This window comes from Lissotriton helveticus, chromosome 2_1 (assembly GCF_964261635.1).
Source record: "Lissotriton helveticus chromosome 2_1, aLisHel1.1, whole genome shotgun sequence".
NCBI lineage: Eukaryota > Metazoa > Chordata > Amphibia > Caudata > Salamandridae > Lissotriton > Lissotriton helveticus.
The window spans coordinates 1,100,988,296-1,101,012,604 of record NC_136059.1 but is presented as its reverse complement, the minus strand read 5'-3'; the positions used below and the strand labels follow the sequence as shown (position 1 = coordinate 1,101,012,604).

The 24,309-nt window shown below is 49.2% G+C and overlaps 1 protein-coding gene across 4 annotated transcripts in view; it reads left to right on the top strand.

The window, feature by feature from the left end:
* The window catches only part of PSIP1 (PC4 and SRSF1 interacting protein 1), a 546,371-nt gene that overhangs the window by 237,205 nt on the left and 284,857 nt on the right, over nucleotides 1-24,309 (top strand). For all 4 annotated transcript variants that reach the window (XM_078675914.1, XM_078675912.1, XM_078675916.1 and 1 more), the window contains 2 exons: nucleotides 22,325-22,384; nucleotides 23,994-24,120. In XM_078675914.1, the coding sequence (XP_078532040.1) occupies nucleotides 22,325-22,384; nucleotides 23,994-24,120 (187 nt within the window). The remainder of the gene's footprint in view (nucleotides 1-22,324; nucleotides 22,385-23,993; nucleotides 24,121-24,309) is intronic.

Genomic DNA, 24,309 nt, shown 5'->3' with positions numbered 1-24,309 from the left:
ACTCTTAAGTGCATTATAATCCTCGCGGTTATATGCCAACTCTGGTATCGCTTTATCAAAACATGTCGAGTAAGGTGTCATACGAATTGGAATACTAACCCCTCGCCAATTCTGGCGACGGGGTTAGCATTCCACCCTTCTAGAGGGACACGACATGTATGTAACCCCTAACCCCGGTTAAAGTCAGACATAGCCTCAGCTCCACAAAATGGATGCTGCCACCGAGACACAAGTCTGCCCTCCTGCTGCTGGGAGTCCTCCCAGAGCAGGAGGCAAGGACAAAGGGTTTCCTGCCAGGGGCGGTGCCAGCACCGTCCCAGACAGGGTTTTGTGTATTCCAGGTAGGCAGGGCTACAGAGGAAGGTGACTGCAAGTGGCACCCCGGTGCTCACTGTGCATAGGCCGGCTGAAACCAGTTCCAGGGGCACTCCAGCCCCTGGCCTGGGGAAAGCCCGCCAAGGAAGTGGGTGTAACCACCCCCCTCCTGGTCCCACCCCTAGGGCAGGACTTAGTCGCGTGCCAGCCCCCTTTTCCCAGATAAAGGTAGAGACTGGCCCCCTTCCAAATCAGATCATCTTTGAATCCTGAAACTACTTTCCACGAAAGGAACTCAAGACTTCTTCCTAAGATTTCTCCCTTGTGACTAAGGAGTAGTCACCCTGCATCCGCAGGCACCATCTTAAGAACACTGCGGTCTGCTGCAAGTCTCTCCTCCGGATCAAGACTGCCCAGCTCGACGAGAACCGGCTTCCCTGGCACCTCTGACCTCTACCTGCATCATCAGTCACGCTGAGATTCGTGGGTGTGACGAGACCTCGAGGGACCGGCCATCTTCAAGACTGCACGACTTCTTTCCAGCAAGCCCGCCGAGTAATTTCCTGGTGAGTGCTTTGGGGTCCGAGAAGCCCCGACCCTGAGCAGCTCCAGCACCGAAGTGCAGCCTCCCAGCATCTCCACGATCTGCGTGGGGCCCTTCTGCTTTTTGCTGCTCACTGCGTTGTTTGGCTACTAGCCCGCTGGCTTGTGGCCTTCTGAACGACGCCCGACGACATTTCTGCTGCTGGTCTGGTTGCTCCAGGCTGGCCCTTGCTCCCTTCCAAAAGAGGAGCACCCCGGACCCTCCTGGTCCACTCAAGACGCCATTTTGAGTCCACCGCGTGGGCTTGAATTAGCCAAGGCTTGTTGCCCAATCCTGGGTAACTTCGACGCCGACAGCTTCATCCATCGTGGGCCAGCTCGCCCCTCCATCCTGGTCGCCGACAACGCCTCCTGGTCCGTGAGATCTGCAGAGCCAGCGTCGCCCACTCACCTAGTCGAGGTGACTTCGCCCGGTGCCATCATGGTGCCCACTTAATCACTGGCTAGTGATTCAAGAACTTGGTCCCCTCTGCTTTCAGGTTTCGATTTCGATTTCGATTTCGATTAGTCTTGGTCCGGCAACGAGATCCCCGACGTCTTTTCAGACCTATGCAGCTGCAGCCCCTGGGCTAGGTAACTTCGGCACTTCGGTGTCCCAGCATAGCCTCACTATCCTAGGGTCAGGATCCACTGTCATTTTCTCCCTACCAGGTCGGGTTCGCCCGTGAACACTAACTTTGCCTTTACTAGCTCCCATAGACTTTGTCCCGCATCCCGCGTGAGAGTGCACACTCTGCACCCGAGTCCCCTAGGTCTCCTAGAAGTAATCTAACGATTCCCTAGTCAAGTCCTAGCGATTCCAAAGCCTATTAGTACTGTACTTACCTGCTAGTAATTTCGCATTCCACTTTTAGAGTATATGGTTTTTCGTGCCCCTCGGGCATTTGTGTATAACGTGCTAACTTAAGTATTTTCGTAAGAGTTTTGTTGTGTGCCTAGCACCCTGTCCTCATAAAGAGTACAGGGTTGTTGTGATTCTAATAAATACACTGTTTATTTTCATAACACTTGTGTGGTGTCCTTTCACTGGGTGTTCAAGGGGTAATGTGATGGTAAAACAGCTGGCTTAACACGCCCTCTAGAGTCTTAGCCTTAGACTGCTCGTATCCATGCTACTAGGATAGCTGGTCTATAAGGTTGACTTACAACCAATCATCAATAAGGGTTGTTTGGACTGATATATAGTGATCACTAGAATAGTGAACACTGCACATCAGGCCAACTTCTCACATTGGTGAGCAGCGGTTGGGATTTGAGCTTGCTGTTGTTTTACCACACATGCCCTAAGAATATCTTGTGAAAGATCACATAAGTACTAAAGGTACATATAACTTAGCTTAGAATACTCTGAGTTCTACTGAACCAGCTGTTGTAGCTCCTAGGGCTTAGCACACCCTAAACTACAACTCTAGCAAGGGATCAGTAGGCAAACATATAGTGTAGGTAAGTGCACCACTTGCACCTCACTAGAAAAGCATGTCTACCCAGGGAGATTCTACTGAGACTCCCCTGGTCAGTGTTGACCCTCCACAGGTCACTTCAAGATATGCAGCTCTCAGTTTCCAGGAGATGAGACAGATCTGTGTCTCCAGAAAACTGAAGCAGGGGTCTAACCCCACCATTCCCTTTCTGATAGGTCTCTTAGAGACATATGATGCCAGAAAACTTTCTCAGTTACATGAGAACATGCCAGCCTTAGAGGGAACCTCTGGGGATCCAGATCTCCCCAACATTGCTACTGCAGTTGAGGAGGAGGACCAAGAGGAACTCTCTGGGGATGAGGTAGACAAAGGTCTTGAGGTAGTCAGAAGGCTAACCAGGGCCAACTTAGACTTACTTGGGCTAGGATCTGGGGGACCCCCAGTACTAACCCGAAGTGGGCCTAACCTTGGAGTTAGGAGAGATAGATCTCTTTCTAGGGACTCCAATAGATCTCTGCACTCTAATGCCTCTTCTCAGGGGAGAAGGAATCCTCCACAGAGGAGATTTACTTCCCCTCAGAGAAGGGAGCATGAAGCTAGGATGAGACAAGCTGAACTGAGGATTGAAAGGGAAGAAATTGCCCTGGCCAAAGAGAAGCTTGCCCTGGCAAGAGAGCAGCAGATGAGTGGGTTAGCTCCCACTGGTGGCAGCAATCTCCCAAGAGATAGAGAGAAGGGTTTAGATACTAAACACCTGACTAAGATAGTGCCCCCCTTTAAGCAAGGGGATGATATCCAGAAATGGATGGCTGCTCTGGAGAGGGCCTGCACTGTGCAGTGCATTCCCCAGAGTCAGTGGGCAGCTATACTGTGGCTCTCCTTTGATGGTAAAGGTAGAGATAAGCTCCTCACTACAAGAGTGGAGGATGCTAATGATTACCAGGTCCTGAAAAATGCACTGGTTGATGGGTTTGGTTTAACCACTGAGCAGTACAGGTTGCTGTTCAGAGACACCCAGAAAACTCAGTCTCAGGACTGGTCTGACTTTGTTGATTGTGCCACTAAGGCTTTGGAAGGCTGGCTACTGGGTAGCAAGGTTACTGACTTCACAGGATTGTATAATCTTATTATGAGAGAGCAAGTCTTAAATAATTGTCAGAACCAGTTATTACACCAGCACCTGGTAGACTCTGATCTGACCTCTCCACAAGAATTGGGTAAGAGGGCAGACAAATGGGTCAGAACCAGGATTAGGCCCAAGAACCAAGGTGGTGACCAGAAAAAGGAATCAACCAAGCCTCAAGAGAAGGGTGGGAATAAATCTACAGATCAAACCACATCAGGGCCCCAAAAATCCTCTGAGGGGGGTGGGTCCCAGAATCCTTCCAACAACCAGAAGAAACCTTATTGTTATCCCTGTAAACAGGTGGGTCATTTAAAAACTGACAGCAGTTGCCCAAAGAATAACAATAAGGAAAACATACCCCCAAGTAACATTCCCAAACCTCCTGTTACTACTAGTAGTAATCCCCCAGGTGGTGGGAGTGCCCCCAAGAATTTGGGTGCATTTACTTTGGGAGTTCCTGGGGACTCTGGCCTAACCAGGTCCCCAAACTTAGATACTCTTGTCTGTGAGACTGGCATGGGGTTTGCCAACTTCACAACTTGTCCCAACACTTTGGGCAAGTACAGACAGGAGCCCCTCATCAATGGAATGAAAGTTGAGGCCTATAGAGATACAGGGGCTAGCATCACCATGGTGACTGAGAGTCTAGTCCCCTCAAGGCAACTTTTACCTGGTGCCACATACCAGGTGGTAAACATTGATGGAGTGAAGAAAACTCATCCCATGGCAGTAGTAAATCTCAGCTGGGGAAGTGTCACTGGCCCCAAGAGAGTGGCAGTGTCAACCAACTTGCCTGTAGATTGCCTACTGGGGAATGATTTAGAGACCTCAGCCTGGGCTGAGGTAGAGCAAGAAACCCATTCTAGAATGGTAAACCCCCATGGTAAGGTTAGTGGGGCAGTGTTTGCCACAGCCCCAGTCCAAGATGTCCTCCCTGAACAGGTCAGGAGGGTTGTGCCAGTCACAACCCAATCTCAGACAACTCCCTTCCCAGAACAGGTTGTCAAGGCTGTCATGGTAACAGCCCACACCCAAACTGAGCCCCCTCCTGAAAAGGTTGGGAGAGTTGTGATGGCCACAGCTCAAACTCAGACAGATGATAGTGTTGTGAAGCCTGAAACTATGGATCACTCCACTCAGACAGAGAGCATTGAGGAGGAAGAGAAATCTCCCTCCCACCAGACTTTAGGAAAAGATCAGCCTCCTCAGGGAACTGATCTGACCCCTTGTGAAGAAACTGCCACAGAGGTAGTCAGGCCTAGCCTGGCAGGACCCCTGATGTCAGTGGACCCTTCCAAGGTGGGACCCAGTCTGGAGCAGGTAACCTGCCCCTCTCTACCCTGCCTCAGTCAGCCCCGGGCTGTAGAGGTCAGGGAGGCCAGTGGTGGACCCCAAGGGGCCCCCTGTCCAAAATAATTTCCCAATCAGCAGATTAAGGGCACTGAAGCTAGTAGTCCTAGCCCAGTGAAAATAAAACATACTCCTGAGGGATCCCCCTTAAAATTAGTTAGGGACCTCCCACAGATGGACACTGTTGGGCACAGCCAAACTTGGGACCTGAGGGCCCCAGACCTGACCTGTCCCCCCAGTAAGCCAAACAGAGGGACCCAACCTCCAGCTGTAGGTAGCCAGAGGTTGACCCTGAGAGCCCAAAACAACTCAGTCTTGGAAAGAAAGGCCTCTATGGTGGAAAATGATTGGAGGAAGCTGAGCCCAAAATTAGTGGAGCCTCACTTCAGTACTCCATTTCAGCACCAGCCTTTTCCTTTGCCAAAACACACCACAGGTAGAGATTCCCTATGGTGGAGACCCTCAGATACCCTTAGGGTGAGGGATTGCTTAGTGGACCATGAGATAGGGGGTAACCATGCCAGTGCTGTTACTTCCTTATATGGCCACTCAGGCAATATAGGCTTACCTGGCAAGGCTAGCCTTATCTCCTTTCGTTTGGGGGGGGGTTATGTAGGAAGGTAGATCCCTGACTATGGTTGCCCCCAACTTTTTGCCTGGTGTTTTGCTGGTTTTCTGACTTAGTTGACCTAGGGCCCTGCTATTCAGGACCCCAGGCCTACTGCTCTCTCTGTAAAATGGATTCCATGTACCTTAGGTACATATCTAAATTGGATACTGAGTCACCTTACCAGTCCCTGTACAGTGTACCTTAGGTACCCAGGGCATAGGTGTACCCAGGGCCTACCAGGGGCTGCAGCATGTATTATGCCACCCCTGGCTGGCCATCCAAATCTGACACAACTGGCTGCTTGACAGCTGGGGCAAGGTGGTGTAATCACCCTTTGCTTTAGATATAGTATACCTATATCTAACCCTAAAAATGGACACACAGATCTCCTATCAGTCACTCCTATGGCAGGCCTTAACAATCCTGAAGGCAGAGTGCTTGGAATCGTGTGAGATGGTGCTCTGGCATGAGCTGAGCCTGTCTGCGGCTTTCGGGACCCATCCCTTAGCCGTTTCCATGATATCGCATACCATATACTCTTAAGTGCATTATAATCCTCGCGGTTATATGCCAACTCTGGTATCGCTTTATCAAAACATGTCGAGTAAGGTGTCATACGAATTGGAATACTAACCCCTCGCCAATTCTGGCGACGGGGTTAGCATTCCACCCTTCTAGAGGGACACGACATGTATGTAACCCCTAACCCCGGTTAAAGTCAGACATAGCCTCAGCTCCACAAAATGGATGCTGCCACCGAGACACAAGTCTGCCCTCCTGCTGCTGGGAGTCCTCCCAGAGCAGGAGGCAAGGACAAAGGGTTTCCTGCCAGGGGCGGTGCCAGCACCGTCCCAGACAGGGTTTTGTGTATTCCAGGTAGGCAGGGCTACAGAGGAAGGTGACTGCAAGTGGCACCCCGGTGCTCACTGTGCATAGGCCGGCTGAAACCAGTTCCAGGGGCACTCCAGCCCCTGGCCTGGGGAAAGCCCGCCAAGGAAGTGGGTGTAACCACCCCCCTCCTGGTCCCACCCCTAGGGCAGGACTTAGTCGCGTGCCAGCCCCCTTTTCCCAGATAAAGGTAGAGACTGGCCCCCTTCCAAATCAGATCATCTTTGAATCCTGAAACTACTTTCCACGAAAGGAACTCAAGACTTCTTCCTAAGATTTCTCCCTTGTGACTAAAGAGTAGTCACCCTGCATCCGCAGGCACCATCTTAAGAACACTGCGGTCTGCTGCAAGTCTCTCCTCCGGATCAAGACTGCCCAGCTCGACGAGAACCGGCTTCCCTGGCACCTCTGACCTCTACCTGCATCATCAGTCACGCTGAGATTCGTGGGTGTGACGAGACCTCGAGGGACCGGCCATCTTCAAGACTGCACGACTTCTTTCCAGCAAGCCCGCCGAGTAATTTCCTGGTGAGTGCTTTGGGGTCCGAGAAGCCCCGACCCTGAGCAGCTCCAGCACCGAAGTGCAGCCTCCCAGCATCTCCACGATCTGCGTGGGGCCCTTCTGCTTTTTGCTGCTCACCGCGTTGTTTGGCTACTAGCCCGCTGGCTTGTGGCCTTCTGAACGACGCCCGACGACATTTCTGCTGCTGGTCTGGTTGCTCCAGGCTGGCCCTTGCTCCCTTCCAAAAGAGGAGCACCCCGGACCCTCCTGGTCCACTCAAGATGCCATTTTGAGTCCACCGCGTGGGCTTGAATTAGCCAAGGCTTGTTGCCCAATCCTGGGTAACTTCGACGCCGACAGCTTCATCCATCGTGGGACAGCTCGCCCCTCCATCCTGGTCGCCGACAACGCCTCCTGGTCCGTGAGATCTGCAGAGCCAGCGTCGCCCACTCACCTAGTCGAGGTGACTTCGCCCGGTGCCATCCTGGTGCCCACTTAATCACTGGCTAGTGATTCAAGAACTTGGTCCCCTCTGCTTTCAGGTTTCTTCTTCCTCGATCCAGGCTTGGATCCAACGAACTTTCCTTCACTGGTCGCCTGCCAGCAACTTCCTTCTTCCAGGCTCCTGGTCCGGCAACGAGATCCCCGACGTCTTTTCAGACCTATGCAGCTGCAGCCCCTGGGCTAGGTAACTTCGGCACTTCGGTGTCCCAGCATAGCCTCACTATCCTAGGGTCAGGATCCACTGTCATTTTCTCCCTACCAGGTCGGGTTCGCCCGTGAACACTAACTTTGCCTTTACTAGCTCCCATAGACTTTGTCCCGCATCCCGCGTGAGAGTGCACACTCTGCACCCGAGTCCCCTAGGTCTCCTAGAAGTAATCTAACGATTCCCTAGTCAAGTCCTAGCGATTCCAAAGCCTATTAGTACTGTACTTACCTGCTAGTAATTTCGCATTCCACTTTTAGAGTATATGGTTTTTCGTGCCCCTCGGGCATTTGTGTATAACGTGCTAACTTAAGTATTTTCGTAAGAGTTTTGTTGTGTGCCTAGCACCCTGTCCTCATAAAGAGTACAGGGTTGTTGTGATTCTAATAAATACACTGTTTATTTTCATAACACTTGTGTGGTGTCCTTTCACTGGGTGTTCAAGGGGTAATGTGATGGTAAAACAGCTGGCTTAACACGCCCTCTAGAGTCTTAGCCTTAGACTGCTCGTATCCATGCTACTAGGATAGCTGGTCTATAAGGTTGACTTACAACCAATCATCAATAAGGGTTGTTTGGACTGATATATAGTGATCACTAGAATAGTGAACACTGCACATCAGGCCAACTTCTCACAACGGCCAAGTGTGTCATACAGGCGATTTTCAGCTGTATTCTGGCTACAAACGGTAGCCAGTTCAGGGACTTTAAGTCAGGGGATATATGCAAATGTTTCCTTGATCCAGTGATAAGTCTCGCTGCAGCGTTCAAGGAGGCTCTTAGGGGTGCAGTTGTTGGTAGGGGGAGTCCGCTGAGAGCCATAATTCCGTAGTCTATGCGTGGGATGACTAGGGATTGTACAGCAGTTTGGAAGTCCTTAGCTGGGAAGAAGGGTTTAAGTTTCCTCAAAGTGTTGATTTGGAAATTAGCTCCTTTGGTTGCTTTGCTAATGTGCTGCTGCATGTTGAGATTGGCGTCAAGTGTGATGCCTAAGGATTTAGCGGAGTCCACGATGGTGGGTTGGACATTGAGTGCAGTTAGGTGCTTGAGCCAGGTTTGAGTGATGGCGATTTTCGCAGGAGGTGAGATCAGAAGGAACTCAGTTTTCAGAGCATTTAGTTTGAGGTGGTTGTCGGCCAACCATGATTGGGTGTTCCTGAGCGTGGAGTTCAGAAGTTTGATGTCTTCCGGGGATTGTAGTTTGAGGTAGAGTTGAGTGTCATCGGCATACATATGAAAGTGTACATTAGAAGCTTGAAGCAAGGTGGTGAGTGGTTCCATGACTAGGTTGAATAATGTTGGGGAAAGGGAAGATCCTTGTGGAACGCCTAATGTAACAGGCACAGATGAGGACAACATGTTGTTGATCTTGAACTTCTGAGACCGTTATGTAGGAAGGAAGTGAACCATTTGAGAACAGTTCCGGATAAACCCATTCTGGTGTTTAACAGTTCCAGCAGATTCTCATGTTTGACATTGTCAAATGCTGAGGAGAGATCAAGTAGGATGAGGAGGCAGGAATCGTTGTGATCAAGGATTTGGAGGGCGTCATCAATTATGTGTGTCATAGCCGTTACCGTACTATGTCTTGCTCGGAAGCCAGATTGATGAGGGTTGAGGAGGTCAAACTGATCAATGTGTTTTGTCAGTTGGAGTTGAACGCATTTTTCCAGCAGTTTGGCCAGGGTGGGGATATTGGTGATAGGGCGGTAATTGTTTAGGTCAGTAGGGTCAGCTGTAGGTTTCTTGAGTATCGGCGTGACTTGCCCCACCTTGAGGGAGTCCGGGATGAGTCCTTGTTGCAGGGAACTGTTGATGATTTTAGTCCAGAGTGGGAGGAGCAGGGGGTGAAGTCTTTTACAGCATTAGCAGGTAAGGGGTCTGTGAGGTGATTAGAGGGTTTCAAGGTGCCGAGCAGTTTGTTAATTGCTTCTTCAGAGTAGGTGTCAAAGGATGACCATGCCGCGTTGTTTTTAGGTTGAGTGGTAGTTATGCTGATGTGGCTGGGGTATTGGCATACATCATTGAGGAGATCACTTCTTATATTATCAGTCTTTAGCTTAAAGAAAGCAGAGAAGTCTTCACAGGATGGTATATCGATTGTTGTGCTGTTTGATTGTAGAGGTTGTACCTTGATTTGAGTTTTGACTAGTTCGAACAGTTTTCTTGGTCGGTTTTTTGCTTGTTCGAGCTGAAGAAGTCAGATTTCGAGCGCTTGATTTTCCTAAAGTAGGCATTTCTCTTGTTCTTAAGAGTTTTAAGGTGCAGTGCTGAGGGGTCTGATCTCCAAGTGCGCTCAGCCATTCGCATGGCACGTCTGTCTTCATTGAGTCTACCATCATACCATGGGTTCGAGTTCTTGGTGGAGACTCTCTTCCGTTGCAGGGGGCGGCTTCGTTGATTATTGAGGTCATAGAGTCGAGGTAGAGGTCGGTCAGAAATTAAACGTCAGATACGCCCGAAGGGGGAAGGAGGAGACTGCAGGTGTGGGAAGGCAGGGAGTTGGGGGTAAGTTTCTTCAGGTCCCTTTTCCAGATTTTGGATTTGGTGGGTTGTGCCGGGTTAAGTTTAACTTTTTCGTTGATGAAGAATGTGATAATGTGATGGTCTGACCAGTCACAGGGTTGGATTGCCCCCAATTGGGTAGAGTCCTCTTTGGCGATGATAAAGTCGAGGGTAGAGCCTTTGTCATGTGTCTGGCTGTTGCAGATTTGGGTGAGATCAAGCGCATTAAGGAAAGTTTTGAGACTATTCACCACTGCGTCATTTTGATCGTTCCAGTGGAGATTGAAGTCACCCAGGTAGATTTGAGTGTTCTGCCGTCCGGCATTGGATGAAATCGTGTCCATGAGTTGTTGGGTGAAGGTGAGGTTGTCCCCGGGCGGCTGGTAGATGACATGTAAAGAGCATACAGGTTTGCCCTCACTGGTGATATCGAGGCAGGGGGAGGTGACTTTAGTAACTGAGAGGTTGCTCTTAAAAATGCATGCGATTCCCCCGCCCGTCTTGCCGAAATGTCACGCACTCAAAGACTGAACTCAGACCAATTGTTTGTATCAAAAATATTTCTTTGTTCTGTTTTTACTTATAGAACCAAAAAGGACTTTATATAGGTAAATATGATTGCACTTTCCAAAAATTTAAAAAGCAAGCTGGATGAATATTGAGTTTTCTTACAGGTTTGTAAAAATGTGCAAATACAATTGTAATTACTTCGGATTACTTTTCAGGATCACTTTCTCTACTCAGTGTGCAATGCCTAGATATCACACTTGGACATATCCTGGATAAAAGGTACGCAGGTCAGTTTTCGTCAAAACAGTGTTCGAGGCATGTGGGCTGCTGAATTCATATCTATAGCATAGATCGCCGCCTAGTGTTGGGTCCGGATGATTGCACATTGTTGTCCTGGAAGAGTCTTCGAAGTATCACGAGATAGGTGGCTCCTCCCCTGGACTACAGTGCGCATGGGCATCGACTCCATCCCCAGATTGTTTTTTTCCGCCATTGGGTTCGGATGTACTTTCGTTCTCTCCAGTTCGGATTCGACAATATTCTCGAGGCCAAAAGGCCTTTTTTTCTTATCGTCGGTATTGTTTGCGTACGGTGCCCGGTTCTGTTCGGACTCGCCTCCCGAGTTCGACATCCAGGGAGTCGCGTGACTCTTTGGTGCTTGAGGCCCAGTCGACGTAGCAAGACCCTCGACGACGCGACATGGAACGGAGCCCGTTCAAGAAGTGTCCCGTGTGCGGATCGAAGTACCCACACATCGACGTCCACCCGGTGTGCAACAAGTGCCTGTCGCCACGATGAAGCCAACTGTATGGCTTGTTCACGGTTTCGTTCGAAGAAAACTATTCGGCTTCGGCGCGTGGCGCGCATGGAGGCGGCAGTCGGCCCCGGCACTGGTGGACATCTTCGACAGCGACGCAGCGGACGAACACGATGTTCAGCTGCAGATTTCACCTCCAGCAGAAGAAATCGACTACGACTATCACTGACAAAATGTTGTAACATTGTGGAACCTCATGGAGAGCGCTCTGATATCTCCGGGTCTAGCCAACGCTACATAACCGCGGTCACTGTGCAACTGTAATGATTGTATCCATGAATATCTGCTATTCTTGTTCTTCCTGACTGCTGAGACCTGAGTAACATGACTAATGCCCGGTGGAGCTGCTAGACAGTTAAAGAGGAGATCGGCCCTGGCCTCTCATCTCGGCCATCACCTACCTAGCTGGACATTGGGCACAGTTCACCCCGTCTCTCCGATGTGTCATTTTCCTCCCCCTCCCTCCGACGAATTACCGTTACATTGTCTCTGTGCCTGTGTTTTACTATGCTTGGATGTAATATGTAACTTGTGTTTCAATTGATCCTCATGTAAAGCGCTCTGATATCCTTCGGGATCTGGTTCGCGCTATATAAAACATTATAAATAAATAAATAAGTGGATGTCGAAGGCCTACCCGTACAAGAAGTCGTCGACGAGGTAGGAGACGACGATGAGGCCTATGGGGCCATGGAAGATAGCTCAGAGGAAGAGCTATGCCCCGTTCGAACACTTACGAAGGCTCAGGTCGAGGGATTGCCTATCTGCCTTACCCAAGACCTTCTACCAAAATCCACGGCCCCGCCTCCCGGCCCGGCTACGGACACTTCGACGGAGCCGCCATTACCGAAAACGAATCCGAAAGTGAAACCTTCGGTGTCCACACTACCTAAAGTGGTTCAGGCGCCTTCGAAACCGAAACGTTCTGCTCCACCGTCGACACCCTCGTCTTCCGAGGTGTCGGAACAGCCCAGGCCGAAGAAGCCTGTCGACCCGGCGAAGTCTGTGAAATCCGTCCAGCCAAAGCAGACCAAAGGCGTCGAGCAGAAGCCCAAGAAGGCCGTCGAGCCACAGTCGAGCAAGGGCGTCGAGCCGAAGTCCAGAACCGGCGTCGAGCCGGAGCCAAGCAAAGGCGCAGAGCCTAGGGCAGCAAGGGAATCGAGCCAAAGATTGGTGCCCCATAAGCGGTTGCCCAGGACGCCAACACGATCAAGCCTCGGACCGAACAGACCAAGTCATCGACGCTCGAGTCTTCACACGTTGGTGGACCGAGGTCGTCTGTCATGTCGGCGAAGCCGTCCGCTTCCTTCACGAAGCAGGTCTCGGACTCCCTCAAGCGTATTAGGGACACGGCTTCGGCAGAAGACCCCAAAACACCTTCCGCACCGAAGCAGTCGGTCCCCACCTCCAAGTCATCGACGCCAATCCTCTTTACGTTGCCGCCGAAGGTGGCACCGAAGGCCTTCGCACCAATGGCGGCGCCCGAAGCGAACTTGCAGAGTGCTGGGGGGGCGACGCCTACTCTCCCGGCTGGGGGCTTGAACCATCGACCACCATTAATGGAGGAACAGTCGGAACGTTTCATCGATGCCGACACTGGGAAGCTTACGCTTTACAAGCGGAAAATTACGGCGACGACGCCTTTGGAGTCGTACACCATTCCTTTAAAGCACAAAAAGCCTGCTTCGGATTCACCGGTCTTGGTCGAACCACTGACTCCTCGGACTCAGAGAGTTGCCACGCCCTCGCCAACTTATTCGGATGCCGAGGATGCTGGGGATCAGGATGAGGAATACAGCTTCCCGGCCCACACAGATCCTGATGAACAACAGGACGCATGGGTGGACACAGGTGACCAGGGGGATCAGCAACCCGCCCTTGACCCTCGGATATACAATGTCAAGACCTCTCCCACTGAGGATTCTGCGGCATTCAATGCCTTGATTGAAAGGGCGGCAAAGGACCACGACGTTGAACTGCATGCTGACCCTGTGGAGGTGGACTTCCTCTTTGACACTTTTTCAACAGCTGAAAAGACTGTGAAAACCCTACCAATGCTAAAAGGGGTCCTCAGACATGCTGCGGACATCTTCAAAGAGCCCACACGGGCAAGGGTGGTCAACCCTAGAATTGAGAAGAAATACCGACCGGCACCTGGCGATCCCACCTACATCAAGGGCCAGTTGCCATTGGACTCCCTGGTCGTTTCTAATGCCCGCAAAAGGGCGAATTCGCAAACCACTGGTGAAGCTCCTCCCCCGGACAAAGAGTCCAAAGTGCTAGAAGCATCGGGAAAGAGAGTAGCAACTCAGGCGGCCAATATCTGGCGTATCTCTAACACGCAGGCACTCTTGGCTCGGTACGACAGGGCACACTACGACACACTAGAGACCCTGTTGCAACATCTCCCAGACCATTATAAGGAGGCTGCGGAGATGCTTATCCAAGAAGGGAAGCTCATCTCCAACGCTTCAATTAAGTGTGCACTAGACGTTGCGGACACTGCAGCCAGGGCGATTTAACACCAGTGTGATGTTAAGACGGCAAGCATGGCTCAGAATCTCCGGATTTAAGCCTGAGATCCAAACTACCATCCTCAACCAGCCAGTTAACCCTGACAGATTATTTGGTCCTGAGGTGGATACCGCCTTGGAAAAAATAAAGAAGGATACCGAGACTGCGAAGTCCATGGGAGCTCTCCAATCCCAACAGTTTCGGGGGAGCACTTTTCGTCGCTCAGGCAATAGGGGTGTTTCCAGAGGCCAAATGTCCCAGCAAACACAATTCAATAAAGGTGGGGCGCAATCCTCTTACCCCAAACAAAATAGAGGAGGTTATCGGGGCAACAACGCCAAGGGCAGAGGCAGGGGCAACAACAACTCCTGTTCCTCCGCCTCCAACAAACAGTGACGCCCTGTCACTGCCCCCGACCATTCCACACCTGTCGGGGGGAGACTCCAGCAGTTCCTGCCAGTCTAGAAATCCATCACCACAGACAGGTGGGTCAGGAAACTTATCCAGTTCGGTTATTGTTTGGAGCTCACATCCACTCCACCCAACATACCACCAAAACACCGTCCTATGTCCACAGAGCATTTGCACTTATTGCAGCAGGAGGTTCTTGTCATGCTGCAAAAGGGCGCTATAGAGCTCGTGCCAGTGGAGGAGGAAGGCACAGGGGTGTACTCCCTGTACTTCTTGATCCCAAAGAAGGACGGGTCCCTCAGGCCTATTCTCGACCTCCGGCCCCTGAACCAATACATTCTCTCGGAACACTTCCACATGCTAACACTGCAGCAAGTTCTTCCGTTACTCACTCAGGGGGACTTCCACGCAACCTTGGACCTCAAGGATGCTTACTTCCACATTCCACTCCATCCATCACACAAAAAATACCTCAGATTCACCATTCAAAATCGGCATTATCAATTCAAGGTCCTTCCTTTCGGAGTGACCACGGCCCCCAGAGTGTTCACCAAATGTCTAGCGACAGTGGCGGCGCACCTCAGGAGACAACACATCCATGTCTACCCTTATCTGGACGACTGGCTGGTTCAGGCAAAGTCGGCCCAGCAGTGCGCCGCCGACATGTCCCACACCATTCACCTTCTTCACAGTCTGGGCTTTTCCCTAAACTATCCAAAGTCGCACCTTCAGCCGGCCCATGTGCGGCAATATCTAGGTGCAACAATCAATACTCTGGCAGCCACGGCTCAGCCAACTTCGGCGCGGATCAACAACATCCAGTCGCTAATCCAACAGTTCAAACCGCAACGCTCGCTTCCTGCGAGAGTGTTCATGCAGTTGATAGGCATGATGGCCTCCTGCATTTTCATAGTCCCGCACGCGAGGTTACATATGCGTCCGCTCCAGGAATGCTTAGCACATCAGTGGAATCCGGCTCAGGGACAGTTGAAAGACCTAGTGTTGGTCACCGGTCGGGCATACAACTCTCTGCATTGGTGGAATCCACACAACCTTTGCAAGGGCCGACCGTTCCAAGAGCCTGTCCCACAGATCATCCTGACGGCGGACGCGTCTCTCCAGGGATGGGGAGCTCATGTACTCCACTACACAGTGCAGGGACTATGGACAATACAGCAAAAGAAGATGCACATCAACTACCTAGAACTGATGGCAATCTTCATGGCACTGAAAGCATTCAAAGTACATCTGTGCAACAAGGTCGTGTTGATCCGGACGGACAACATGACGGCCATGTACTACATCCAGAAGCAGGGAGGTACACACTCTCCACAGTTCTCATCTGGCTCAGAGCATGTGAAAGTGGGCCATTCAGAGGAACATCTTCCTCATGGCGGGACACCTCCCAGGCACAGACAATCAAATGGCGTACCTGCTCAGCAGGTACAGCCACCAGATGCACGAGTGGGAGATACATCCATCAGTACTCCGCCCGTACTTCCAGCAGTGGGGTCATCCACAGCTAGACCTGTTCGCCACAAGGGAAAACGCAAAATGCCGAAGCTTTGCCGCCAGGTTCCCTCACCCACAATCACAAGGCAATGCGATATGGATGAACTGGTCAGGCAGATTTGCGTACGCTTTTCCCCCAGCACCTCTCATACCGCTGGTGGCAAGAAAGCTAATGCAACACTCGATGACACTCATCCTGGTTGCTCCAACGTGGGCACGCCAGCCATGGTACACCACGTTTCTAGAACTCTCCGTGGTACCGCATCAAAGGCTACACCTCACGCCCAAGCTTTTGACGCAGAGCCATCGTGACATTCAGCATCCAGATCCGCAACAGCTCAACCTGGCGATCTGGCTCCTGGAGTCTTAGAGTTTGGCTACCTTGACTTGCCTCCTGAATGCATGGATATCATACGGGAGGCAAGAAAGCCCACCACCAGAGCCTGCTATGCAGCAAAATGGAAGCGGTTTGTCATTTACTGTGCTACACACATCAACCCGCTAGATGCATCCACTCCCAACATCATCTGCTATTTGTTACATCTTTACAGATGCAATCTAGCATACGCTTCCATCTGGATACACTTTTCCGCCATAGCGGCTTATCTCCAGAACAGGCAGCATCTCTCCGTTTTCAGAGTGCCTGCCATTAAAGCCTTCCTAGAAGGCCTGAAGCGGGTCATCCCTCCCAGGACCCCGCCAGCTCCTGTATGGAACCTCAATGTGGTCCTCACCAGGTTGATGGGCCCACCTTTTGAGCCTCTACATTCATGTGAGATCAGTTCTTGACATGGAAAGTGGCTTTTCTCATTGCCATTACGTCTCTGCGACGTGTTAGTGAGCTACAGGCGCTCACTGTACAAGAGCCATTCATTCAAATTCATTCCAACAGGGTGGTGCTGCGCACTAATCCTAAATTTCTTCCTAAAGTGGTTTCGCAGTTCCATGTCAATCAGACCATTGAACTGCCCGCATTCTTTCAAAACCCAGAAACAGTTGCCGAAAGAATGCTCCACACTCTTGATGTCAAACGAGCCTTGATGTACTACATCGATAGGACCAAAGACTATAGGAAAACACAACAACTCTTTGTTGCCTTCTCAGCCCAGCACAAAGGCAACCCCATTTCCAAAGCAGGTATAGCCAGGTGGATCGTTAAGTGCATTCAGATTTGCTATCACAAGGCTAAGCGCACTTTAACGGTCCCTCCAAGAACCCACTCCACCCGAAAGTTGGGGGCCTCTATGGCTTTCCTTGGTAATATCCCTTTGGAAGATATTTGTAGAGCAGCCACATGGTCTACACCACACACATTTACTAAACATTACTGTGTAGATGTGCACTGCAAGCAGCAAGCAGCTGTAGGGCAGGCTGTTCTTAAAACGCTTTTTCAGACTTCTGCAGCTGGCACAGGCGGCCGCCGTTAATGGAGGGACTGCTATGTATTCTATGCTATAGATATGAATTCAGCAGCCCACATGCCTCGAACTGAATATGCTACTTACCAGTATGCATCTGTTCTTGGCATGTAGGGCTGCTGACATTCATATCGCCCGCCCTCCTCCCCGGCGCCTGTAGCGGCTGCAGACTTTTTAACACTTACTCTTAGCATGGCCATCGCTTACACTATTACACTCCATCTTTGCCACAATGGCTAAAAACAATCTGGGGAAGGAGTCTATGCCCATGCGCACTGTAGTCCAGGGGAGGAGCCACCGATCTCATGATACTTCGAAGACTCTTCCAGGACAACAATGTGCAATCATCCGGACCCAACACTAGGCGGCGATCTATGCTATAGATATGAAGGTCAGCAGCCCTACATGCCAAGAACAGATGCATACTGGTAAGTAGCATATTCATTCTTAGGTTTTCATACAATTTTCAACTCCACACTTAGAACTTTTTCCACAGAAAAACAGTCAGTGGAGTTCCATGAGAGAAAATCAGGTTTTCGGTTTAAAAGTGAGTAATCGGTCTTGGGAGTTGGGTTTCTAGGGGTCAGAACCAGGGTTCCCCCAGTACAGTCTGAGGTTTGCTGGAACCCTCAGGAGGCAAGTTATCATTTATTTATTTATTTTATTAATAACATTTATAAAGCGCTAACAATGGCCGTGGGCGTCTCGGTGCTAAAGTATCTGGAGAAATTAACCCAAGAGAAGCGCAGTGTTTACTGATTAAAGGCTGTGTTTACTGATTAAAAAGCCAGGTCTTAAGTTGTTTACGGAAGGACCATAGCGAAGGGCTTGTTTTAATCGAGTAAGGCAGAGAGTTCCAGAGCTTGGGGGCAGACACCAGAAATCTTCTGTCACCCCATGCGACAGATTTGGTGCGAGGAATCACAAGGTCATTTAGACTGGAGGAGCGTAGGGTTCTGGAAGGACAGTAGGGGGTGAGATTTTGGGCAAGGAAAGCTGGTCCCAGTTAATGCAAGGCCTTGTAGACTATACAGAGGGATTTGAATTTTATCCTATTTCTGATAGGTAGCCAATGTAAGTCTTTGATGGTATTCGAGGCAGATTGATATTTGGGAAGTCTTCCCAGTAGCCTAGCAGCAGAGTTTTGAACAATTTGCATTTTGTTCAGAACTCCTTCTTGAGCATTTAAAAACAGGGCGTTGCAGTAATCAAGGGTTGATAGTACCAAAGAGGAAACCAAGGTTTTGCCAGCTGTATCGGGACGGAAGGGAAGGATTTTCTTGATAAGTCTTAGTTTAAAAAAGGCCGAGGAGGTGATCTGGTTGGCATGTGAAAGAAAAGTGAGGCGATCATCAAAAATGACTCCCAAATTCCTGACCTTGCCAAATGACGAAGGGCACCAACGCGGGGACCATTCCGGGATCAAATGTCCAAAGATTACTACTTCCGTCTTTTCGGAATTCAATTTTAGGCAATTGGAAGCCATCCAGGTCCCTATTGCCCGCATGCCTAAGTTGAGGCCATCTGCTCTTTTGTGGCCATCATTCTTGATGGCAAGGACTAACTGGGTGTCATCTGCATAGGACGTAAGGCTCATCCCATGGGCCCGAATGATGTTGGCACGGTCCGACAGATAAATGTTGAAAAGTGTCGGACTTAGGGATGAGCCTTGCGGTACTCCACATGGTAGAGACAAGGTAGGTGAATGGAAAGATCCCAGTGTAACCACCTGAGTCCTATCAGCCCAAAAAGAGGCCAGAAGTTTCTTCGGATTATGAAGAACACCCATGTTCTCGACACGGTCGATCAAGGTAGCATGATCGACCGTGTCGAAAGCTGCCGATAAATCAAGCAGTATTAAAACAGCTGTCCCGCCGGCATCACGGATGGTTCCGATATCATCCGCGGCTTTTATCAAAGCCGTCTCTGTCCCATGGCATTGACGAAAGCCAAACTGGAATTCTTCCAAAAGATGATGTTCCTCTAAAAAAGCCGTGAGTTGTTGGTTCAATGGTTTTTCGGCTATTTTTGCCAGAACTGGAAGGCTGGCAATGGGACGGTAGTTCTTTAACTCTTCCATATCAAGGTGTGGCTTCTTTAGCAATGGTTTGATGAGGTTTTTTTTTAAGGGGGCTGGATAAATGCCAGTACTGAACATGGAGTTACAAATCAGAGTGATGGCAGGAAGAACAGCTTCAATGACAGGTAGTAAAACTTTAACCGGACATGGGTCCAAAGCGGAACCCGATCTGATGGTGGATAGGATATCAGCAGTCTGGGTACTGGAGATATCTGCGAACTGAGAAAGAGTTGGACCAGTACGGGATGTAGTGAATGGCTTAGAAGAAGTGTTAATATTGTTGGCGAAAACCGAGTAAATGTCATTGACCTTGCTAAAGAAGAAGTTGGCCAAGGCATCGCAGAGAGATTGGGAAGGAGGGGGAGTCAAATTTTGGGAGAGCCCGGCTAACTGTTTGGTGGTTTCGTATAGTGCCTTGTTGGAATTTTTAGCTTGTTCAATTCTATCGCTGTAAAAGTTTTTCTTGGCGTCACTAATCATAATTTTATATGTAGCCAACGTTTCTTTATATTTTATTTTAGCCTCTCCCGAGTAATCTTTCCGCCAGTGCCTCTCCTTGTTTCTACACTGCTGCTTCTGTAATCTTAAGGCCTCAGAAAACCATGGGGCTGATGGGGCGGACCTATTACGAGAGTATTGTTTGATCGGGACCAGAGAGGTGGCAGCAGAGCCCACCCACTTATTGTATTGCATAATGGCAATATTGGGGTCGGCAGATAGGTGGGGAGTAGATTTAATCAGAAGTGTTTCAAGGCTGGAATGATTGTCATTCCACGCCTGAAAAGATTGGCGAGAGGTAGAAGACTATTTGGAAGCCCGATAGGCCCCGGAGTTATTAATGGTCAGTGTAGCCAGGATAGCATGGTGATCTGACCATGTTAGGGGAAAGATTTGTGGAACATGTAGATCCATCAAAATAGTAAAAATACCATCTAATATATGGCCACCTTCGTGTGTGGGTGTTTTGATTAAAAATGGGAGACCAAAAGTTGTCATATCCGCTAAAAAGGTGGCGGTGTCTTTATCCTCGGTTTTGTCAAAGTGAAAATTAAAATCACCGAGGACAGAGAAGGAGCTGTCCAGAGCTGATGATTCTAGGATGGTCCTAAACTCTGAGATGAATCCAGTCCTTGACCCGGGTGGTCGGTACAGAAGGATCCCTTTAAAATTGTAGGAGGGAGTTAACTTAATAGAAAATTGTAGGGCTTCGCAGCACAGTACTGTAATAATGTTAGTTCTGACGGTGAAAGCGTCACGTGAAATAATAGCAATACCACCGCCTTTCTTACGTTGTCGATCTAATCTGTGGATAGTGAATCCGCTAGGCACTGCAATCACTAAATCCAGATCGGACGAATTGTCCATCCAAGTTTCTGTCATAAATAGGATGTCTAATGTTCTATCCTCTATGAGATCCGCTATATCCTGTCGGTGTTTACCGAGCGAGCGGACATTGCCGAGAACCATAAGGTAGGTTTTGGTTGGTTTAGCCTTGATGATAGAGGGGGGGTTCATGACGGTTGGTAGCGAAGTTTTGCAATGGGGACAGAGTGGAACGGCGCTTCCTACCAGGAGCAGAGGATCGAGAATACAACATGACTGGTGAAGAGGAGGACGCAGCTCCAGGAGCAGGTCCGATGTGTAAATTCTTTGCGGAGCCAAGGGTCAGAACCAGGGGGAGTGGCCCTTGGCCCGGTCCAGGCGCGGACGAGCGCAGACGGGCTTGCCTTTGGCGCGCCGCTGGCGCGCCCGATGCGCCCGCCCGCTGCGCGGACGGGCAGATCTGTTGTTTTTATCCATGGTTGGGGTGGGCGGGAGGAGGGTGGGAGGGACGATAGTCTGAACCGCCGACCTTCCCCTACCCAAGATGGCGGCTGCGGTGGGTGGAGTGAGTGACCAGCGCCTCGCAAGGAGGGCGCAGTGTGAGGCTGATCGTGAAGCTACCTCGGGCGAAGCAATCTCGCACCAGGTGGGGGACAAACGTTTTTTAAAAGCTGCCAGTTAAAATATGTACAATTCTTAAAATAAGTTATTCGTCCGTCAATAACGCGCACTCACATGCGAAGGCACACGTGAGCGCAGGATGCACTTGTGAAGAATGTTATTCTCAATCAATAACACACGCTGTCAATAAAGAAGCGCAAGAGAGCGCAAAGGTCCCCCGGCTTCCGCCTCAAGGGTGAGATTTAACAAATATCGACCCGGGAAGGATTGGCCTGTGACTGAGACAATGAGCAACTGGTAGCCCAGTGTGACTGGACTTCGGTCACACTGAAGCGGACTTCTTGGGATGTCAACCCTGCAAATAGGACCCTATCACCGTTTTCGTGGACTGAGGAATCCCTGCAGGAAGACCCCCGTCGTCCGCATCGCATCCACAGCATAAGGACCACTCCATAGAAAACCATTGCAGTGCAGGTAAAGTGCCTGGATATGCTGAAGGACTGCTTCTTATGTGAAGGTAACTGTTTTTGAGAACCTTGCTGGTTCCCCTGATCAGCTTCCTGCTGATCTTGGTCAGCCCAAGAGCTTATAGCCGAACGCATTGACACTTACCCAAGTTTTCTTTGAAAAACGTTTTTAAGTGTCCAATTCTTTGACTTTGCCAAGGCTTGTTCAGTTTAGTGACATTGCTTTGATTTAATATTGCTTGTATACTCTACATCTCTGGAACCCTCCAGTGGATCTTTTTGGTTCTAGTTTCTAAATTCTGATAAAAATGTAGTCTGTTTTTATAAATTGGTTTCGTATTTCTTGCTTGTTATGCCTATTTCTTTAGTTGGTTTTGACGCTGCTTAAATGCTTTACAAGAAATTGGTGTAATCCTTGCTGCTGAGTGCCTTAGCTACTAGGATTGAGCTAAGGGTTTTAGAGACTGAACCTGCTGGACCTAAAGAGGTGTGTAAGTGTATTGCACAGTGAGGTTGCTCAATTACACCTGATTTCCTCACACCAATATATTAAGTGTGTATTTTATGCTAATTTTCCTATCTTATAATATAGAATTTGGTTATTTGTCTTTTATGTTTGCAGGACGTGACAAAACCAGCTGAAATTCCGGTGGTAAAAGCACGAAGAGGCAGAAAAAGAAAGGTAATCTGGTGTTAACCCTTGTTTATGAACAGAGCGAACTCTTGGTGCAAGGCAACGCAATACACCCCTTGTTGATGTTATACCAGTAGATGTGCTCTCTGCAAGCTATATTGTGAGCAAGCCAACTGACCCCGTCGCCAGCATTTATCGAGATCACAACATTGCTACAAGACATTGGCACATAAACTGCATGGACAGTCTCAGGCTTATCTGCTGTCTATCTTAGTTATGAGAAAAGGGATACATTGTTTTACTATATTTTGTAGCAGCTTGGAGAGATTTCTACTGTTCTTATTAAAGGTCAGCTGCACCAAATGTTAAGCAAAAGACTCGCAGATGATGGACGTAATGAAGTGCAAATCAAACATTCAACCCCAGTCAAGGATATGGGTTAAACAATGTGAAAAACAAGGACCCACTGTATAGCAATGAGGCTCCTCAGACAGGGCAATATACCAATGAGAAAAACTTGCCTAGGCAGCAAACTACAAACAGTATTACATCAATGTGTTCAACATATTAAGGGGGATAACCCAAGCTCAGTGCAAACAACTATCTACTATTAGGACATGTATAAAACTCTGTTTATTGATAATTTTTTACAAACATTTTCCTTTTCAAACATGACAAAAAAATATGTACAGGCAAAACAATATATATGACATGATTTTTACATTTGGATTAATTGTGATGGCAAAGTGATAACATATGATAGGTCCTAATGAATAACAAGTATAACAAAGACGATGAATACAATCACAGCAACGGTGCACATCAAAAAAATATAAACAAAAATATATTGTTAAAACCAAAGGGAAGACATGGAGGAGGCTGTTGATATACTGTGGCTGGTGGTTTCAGGATCTGGGTTAAATCCATGCGTTCTTTTGCTCACCATACCACCCCAGTTTAGACCCAGCCATATGCAAATTAGTCTTGACCCTGTTCCTCGTGGTAACAATCCAGCTCGAACTGCCAAGCCAGGTCCTCCCTGAACCGTAAATAAGCATCATGGGACTGGTTTTGGGGGCATCACCCCTCATCAGCTTGCTTGAATCCAGTGAGCCCGGGACCCACGTCTGGGCATACCCGGCGCTCTTAGGGCGAGAAAGCAAAAGACACACAGATGATGAACGGAATGCAGAGCAAATCAAAAATTCATCCCTCAGTCAAGAGATCTGGGTTAAATCCATTTGTTCTTTTGCTCAGGCTGGACTGTTCCCATGGGGAACAAGGGAGAGAGTGATTTGCATGTGGCTGGGATTTAACTGGATTGGCATGGGGAGCATAAAAAATCATGGGTTTAGGCCCAGATCCCTGTACTGGGGTGAACGTCTGACATTGGTCAGCATTCTGTCCATCAATTGTTTTTACACTAAAAGTTTAGGCATCTGGGGAAAAAAGGTACCCAAAAAAAGTTAGTTTTCTTCCTATTTTTTGTGCTCCCTCTTCCTGGTTCAATTTCTTAGCAAATATGCAATATGAATTTTAAATCCAGTTGCTGTTCATTCTTAAGAACGTCGTCACATGCTTAAAAATTTAATTTTTGTACTGTATGTTTCTTAAACTCTAATGATCATGACAACCATGGGCTTATTTTTCTATTTAGGTTGACATACAAGCTGAAGCAGAACAGGCGGCAGCGCTGGCAGCTGTAGCCGCATCCGCAGCGACAACAGTAGCAGCTTCCCCCAGCACTGTGGTTCCAAAGCCTGGTCCTAAGAGAGGAAGACCAGGTGGGTTTGAGTATTAAAACTTTTTTATCAGTCTTTTCTTTGAAATTGTTGCCATGGATGCCTGCATGTTACAAGTACTGCCATTTTCTTTCAAATATGTTCCTGTTAGGGAGAAAGACTTATGTTTTCTGGCAACTATAGCTAACCTAGATGTATTCCCAAGGTCCACGCTTGTGTGAAGTGAGATCA